This window comes from Cavia porcellus, unplaced genomic scaffold, assembly GCF_034190915.1.
Source record: "Cavia porcellus strain 051 isolate PalLab524CR breed Dunkin Hartley unplaced genomic scaffold, mCavPor4.1 scaffold_3, whole genome shotgun sequence".
Taxonomy (NCBI): domain Eukaryota; kingdom Metazoa; phylum Chordata; class Mammalia; order Rodentia; family Caviidae; genus Cavia; species Cavia porcellus.
Window position 1 is genome coordinate 118,413,178 of NW_026947486.1, and position 5,024 is coordinate 118,418,201.

Genomic DNA, 5,024 nt, shown 5'->3' on the forward strand with positions numbered 1-5,024 from the left:
ACCCCTATGCCCTCCCTGGGGCCTGACAGGTCAGTCAGAGGCTTGTGAGGGCCTTGATCTAAATCTTGGGGGCAGAGAGCACCTGGCTCCCTTAAATCCAGGTGAGGGCCGTTGGAGGACAGAGGAATCTGTGCCCTAGAGAGACGGCCCCCAGAACCCCAGATCAGCCACTCTGGTCAGCTCTGCACAGTGGAGGGCAGTGCCCTCCTCACTTCCCTGGGGCCTGAGAGAGTTGGAGCCCTGTCCTGGGGTCTGGGGTTGCGATGATGGAGCTGAGAAGCTCAGGCTCTTTTAGGTCCCGGGGAGCTGCTGAGGGCAGAGTGAGGAAGCCTCTCACCAGAAGCAGGGTCCCACAGTAACGCTGCTGCTTTGCTTCTGTGGTCAGTGGTCGGGCCCCAGAGCTGATTCGCCAGCGACTTCACCATCTCCTGGCTTGGACCGAGGAGAGCAGAGCGACAGGTGCGGGAAGGAGACCAGCTCACGGCAGACCTCAGGCCACCTGGAGTCGGAGCCTTGGTGTGATCTGGTGCACTCAGGTAGCAGGGGTGGGGCGTGTGCCTGTGCCAGGATCACAGGTGAGCACCTAGAGGGAGGAAGGAGGGTGCCTCACCCTCAGAGGCACATCTTGGGGAGGATCTGTGCCCCAGGGTTCAGCCTGGCAAGCACTGGGCGCGATGCCCCAAGGTGCAGCCCCATAACTTGTCCATGTGGGCTCTGAGCCAAGTGTGACTGTGGCTCACAGAGGAGGGGGCCTTTGTCTCAGGACTCTGAATTCTCCCAGAAGCCTGGTCATTACTGAATCTAGGAAAGCCTCGTGCTCAGTGCCCAGGCTGGTGATTCCCGGCTCACAGGCTAGTCTGGGGGACTTCATAGATTAGGCATGCCCTGAGCAGAGGGTGGGAACCAAGGTATGCCCCGGGCTGGAGCAAGAATGAGGCGGGCCTGAGGGGCTGAGGACCATGGGACCAAGCTGCCTGTGTTTGGAAACTAGTGACATTCCCAATTTTAACTGAATCTGAGGGAGGAAGATGCAGATAGTCCTAGGGATGGGCTCCTTCCAGGACTCAAGGGCAGAACTTGGAGGACTGTTGAGATGACCTTGTTGTCTCAATCAGAGGGCCTCCCCAGCCTTGAGATTAGCTGGTATTGGGGGGTGGGCAGTGCACTTTGATACTTGGTGACAGGAAGGAGGGGGCCCTGTGTAAGAGGCGGGCTCATGGGAGATAGCCTTGGATTGCAAGTGCATGTGCACGTCCGAAGTACTGGGGTATGCTCCAGGCAGAGGAGACCATGCAACAGCTCTTTCTGTTAGCTGGGGAAACCCCTGAAGAGGTGTCCAGAGCTGCTGTACTTCATTTCTGTCCTCTTGTTCTCAGGACGTCACGTTTTGTTGTGAGGAGTGTCATCTTGTCAGCAGTGGGACAAGGCTAGAATCTGCCAGAAATCAACGTGAGGAACTTTGGTTAGTAGGAAGGTGCCGCACATTGATAAAATACAGGGGCCCTGCGGAGCCCAGCATCTGCACTCTTCACCGCAGGACCCTGCGGAGGTTGGCTGCATGGGACTTGCTCTCCTTCATGCTAAGTTGTTTGGGGTGGGAGGATGCAGGGAGGGGAAGATATGGGAGCTCTACGTAGTGAGCAGATGGAGGACCCCAGGGGCTGCCAGATGCAGTCTGTGGATCCTTCCCAGGGACTGAATGTGGCTGCAGCCCAGAACTTGTGAATATTTGGTGGCTGCTTGTCCCCTGGGGTCGGCCCTGGGAGGCCCCAAGCAGCATACTCCCTTCTGCTCAGGGCAGGAAGGAGGCGGGGAGTCCCCAGGGGAGGAGGTCTTGGTCTCAGGGGAGGGGAGAGGAGATCTCAGTTGGCCTCTGTAGGGTGGGGGTGGGGAGGGTTAGACCTCAACATGAGGAAAATGGAGACAGTACCGAGGCACACGGAGCTTCCTCATCACATGAGAGACTGGCACAGGCCCTGCTGTCAGCACTGCTGTCCCCACGTGCGGGTGACAGAGGGGCACCTGCTCACTTCTAATAGAATCCTGGGGATCTCAGGCTGGTGCAGGACTTGATCTGCAGGGGTGTCTGCAGGTTGGCACAAGGAACCCCATCTGCCCAGCAGACCTGGGCGTCCCGGAACCTGCTAAGGTCCAGGCAAGGACCCTGAGAGAGACCTGAGGCCACCCTGCCCAGATGCTTGGTGCTGCACACACAGCCGCCTGAGTCCTCAGCCATCCTGGGCAGCCTGGGCAAGGCTGCGAGGCTGGGGCCGCTCTCTTAGTGCTGAGTGCTTGATCTCAGGGAGGAAGAGGAGACTGAAGGAGCTGGACTCTGGAGGGCGGAAGTTGGATCTGGGCCCTGCCTGGAGTCTAGATGAAGGCAGAGGGAGCTCCATACCCAGACACACACTACCCTGGCCTCAGCCTAGCTCTGCTGTCACCTGTGGAAGACCCAGGGGCCCTGGGTAGACTCTTCCCCCCTCCTCTTCTTTGAGTGTCTCACAGAGATGTGGCTGTGCTTTAGAGAAGGTGGCTTGAGGTCCTCCCAGGAGGAATCCCAGACTTACCATTCCTCCAGGCGAAGCCGGAGCCAGTTCCTCTCCCCAGGGCCCATGGGCCCCACTGCATATAACACCTCTTTCTGTTTTATGTGACACCTCTTTCTGTCTCCCAAGGGCAGGTGTGGCCAGATCTGGGGCCCCCTCACAGCCCTCTGTAGCCTCTTGTGCAAGTTCACATGTGTTCTGACCTATTACTTCAGGCCAGCAGAGGACTGGGGTCCAGGTCCTGTCCAGGCATCGAGGTCCCTGAGTGAGCAGGGAGAGGACCATACACCCATACCAACAGGGACATCGCAAAGTCCAGCCACCCCACCTGTGCAGGCAGCAGGACTGTGCTGAGGGCTTCAGCCTGAGGCCTCCACAACTCTTACAGGAGCTGCAGGAAGCAGACGGTGAGGTGTTGGTGCGAGACTGCGTCCTCAGCTCACACCACAGAGGAAGCCCAGGTGGTGCCAGGAGTTAAGGTGAGGTGCTGCTCGGATGTGCACTAAACACCACACCCACCCCAAACAGAGGGACCCCATGGTGCCTGCCACCTTCACCCTGCTGTGTTCCTGGACCTCTGTCCTTTGTGGGCCAGCTGCACCCAAAGAGCCCTTTCACTTCCTTGGATGCCCTCCATCCAGGAGGACAGAGCCTTCAAGCCCTTAGAGCACAGCCCGGAGAGGGACCCCAACTCAGCCTTTGTGAGAGCTGCCAAGAGGGGCGTTCTCAGTGGGGCTGCTCATGGGCTTCCTCTCTCCGCCAGGCCTCTGAGTCCTATCACGGAGCTCCTGCTTGCTGACCATCACCAGAGCCATCATGTCTCATTCTCGGAAGCGCCGCTGCTTCATGCTTGAGGCTGACCCTGAAGCCCAGGATGACAACCAAGGTCATGCTGATACTCGGGTGCCTGTGCCCGTGGAGGAGGAGGAGGATTCTTCATTGTCCTCTTCCAATTGCTCCTCCTCCTTCCCCTCCTCCTCTCACACATCGTTCTCCTCCTCTTCTTTCTCGGGCTCTCCTCCACATTTGAGCTCCTCAGAGGAGGATGACACTGCTGCTGGAGACCCAGTTTCCCCTGAGAGTCCTCTCGGGGCGTATGCCTCCCTCCCCGCTATGGTCTCTGCTCCATGGAGCTCATCTGATGCATGTTCTGTTAGCAGCCCATGTGGGGGGGTGAATGCTTGCCAGGTGCTGCCAGGCTATCAGATTTTACCTAGTGGTGAGGGAGATAACAGGGTAACTAATCTAGTGAATTTACTGCTCTTCAAGTATCGAATGAAGGAGTTAGTGACAGAGGCAGAAATTCTAAATGTCATCCAAAATTATAGCGACTATGCTGCCATTTTTTCTGAAGTCTATGAGTGCATGCAGCTGGTTTTTGGTATTGAGTTGAAGGATGTGGAGCCCTCCAACCACGCCTATGTCCTTGTCTCTGTCCTTGGTATCAGCTATGATGGGATGTTGAGTGAAGTTCAGGGCGTGCCCAAGACTGGCCTGCTGGTACTTCTCCTGTGTACTATTTTCCTGCGTGGTGGCCGTGTCCCTGCAGAGGACATTTGGCACATGTTGAATGTGATGGGAATATGGTCTGGAGCAACACATTTTATCTATGCGGACCCCAGGAACCTCATTTTGGGAGATTTTTTGCAGGAACAGTACCTGGTGTACCAGCAGGTGCCCAACAGCTGTCCAGCTCGATACGAGTTCTTGTGGGGTCCGAGGGTCTGCGCTGAAACCAGCAAAATGAAAATTATAGAGTTTTTGGCCAGTCTTAGTGGGAGTGATCCCAAGTCCTTTGGAGCCAGGTATGAGGAGGCTTTGAGAGAGGAGGAGGAGAGGATGCAAGCTACAATTGCCACAAGTGCTGCCCTGGCCAGTGCAAGTTCTAGTGCCAGTTGCAGCTTTTCCTCCACTGAGTAAGGGAGCATGATTCAGTGATGCGTGCGGCAAGGAGCCAGGCTAGAATTTGGGGCAGTTAGTGAGTCATCCTTGCCTTACTCTTCCATCGCACGGCTAGGGGGTTTATCTTCATATCCTAAAATGTTCCTGTTAAGTGGTTTAGTTCAAAACTTACATTTACAAATTGTCAGCTGCATGTTTCTTGCTGTTTATGATGTTTAAGAGAAAGCTTTGGTATTTTGTGAGTCAAGTTGGGGAGTCTTTCCTGCTATTTGTAACAACATTTTGTGGCATTGGAATTGAAACTTCTTTGAAATTGTGAAAAAACTTAATAAAAATTCAGTATTCATTTTATCTCCTTTTATTTTTAATGTATCATTGTATAAAATTAAAAGATATCAGGAGGCTGAAGCAGAAGGATCTCCATGAGTTTGAGGCTAATCTGGACTACAGTTTAAAACCAAGGTTAATTACAGAGTGAGACCCTGTCTTGAACAAATTAAGTTAAATTAAAAGATATACACCTAGATCTTGTTTGCTTTTTTTTTTTTTTTTTTTTTTTTGAAACAAGATCTTGCT

At 54.5% G+C, this 5,024-nt stretch overlaps 1 protein-coding gene across 1 annotated transcript; it reads left to right on the forward strand.

Moving 5' to 3' along the window:
- The first annotated feature begins 381 nt into the window (after positions 1-381).
- LOC100729681 (melanoma-associated antigen 10-like) lies at positions 382-4,730 on the forward strand. The gene is made up of 4 exons (XM_003461383.3): positions 382-536; positions 1,377-1,462; positions 2,935-3,025; positions 3,310-4,730. The coding sequence occupies exon 4, from the start codon at positions 3,363-3,365 to the stop codon at positions 4,464-4,466; it is 1,104 nt and encodes a 367-aa protein (XP_003461431.1). The 5' UTR covers positions 382-536; positions 1,377-1,462; positions 2,935-3,025; positions 3,310-3,362; the 3' UTR covers positions 4,467-4,730.
- The last annotated feature ends 294 nt before the right edge of the window (positions 4,731-5,024 follow it).

Coding starts and splice junctions, on each gene's coding strand:
- LOC100729681 (XM_003461383.3), top strand. CDS start 3,363: ATGTCTCATTCTCGGAAGCGCCGCTGCTTCATGCTTGAGGCTGACCCT.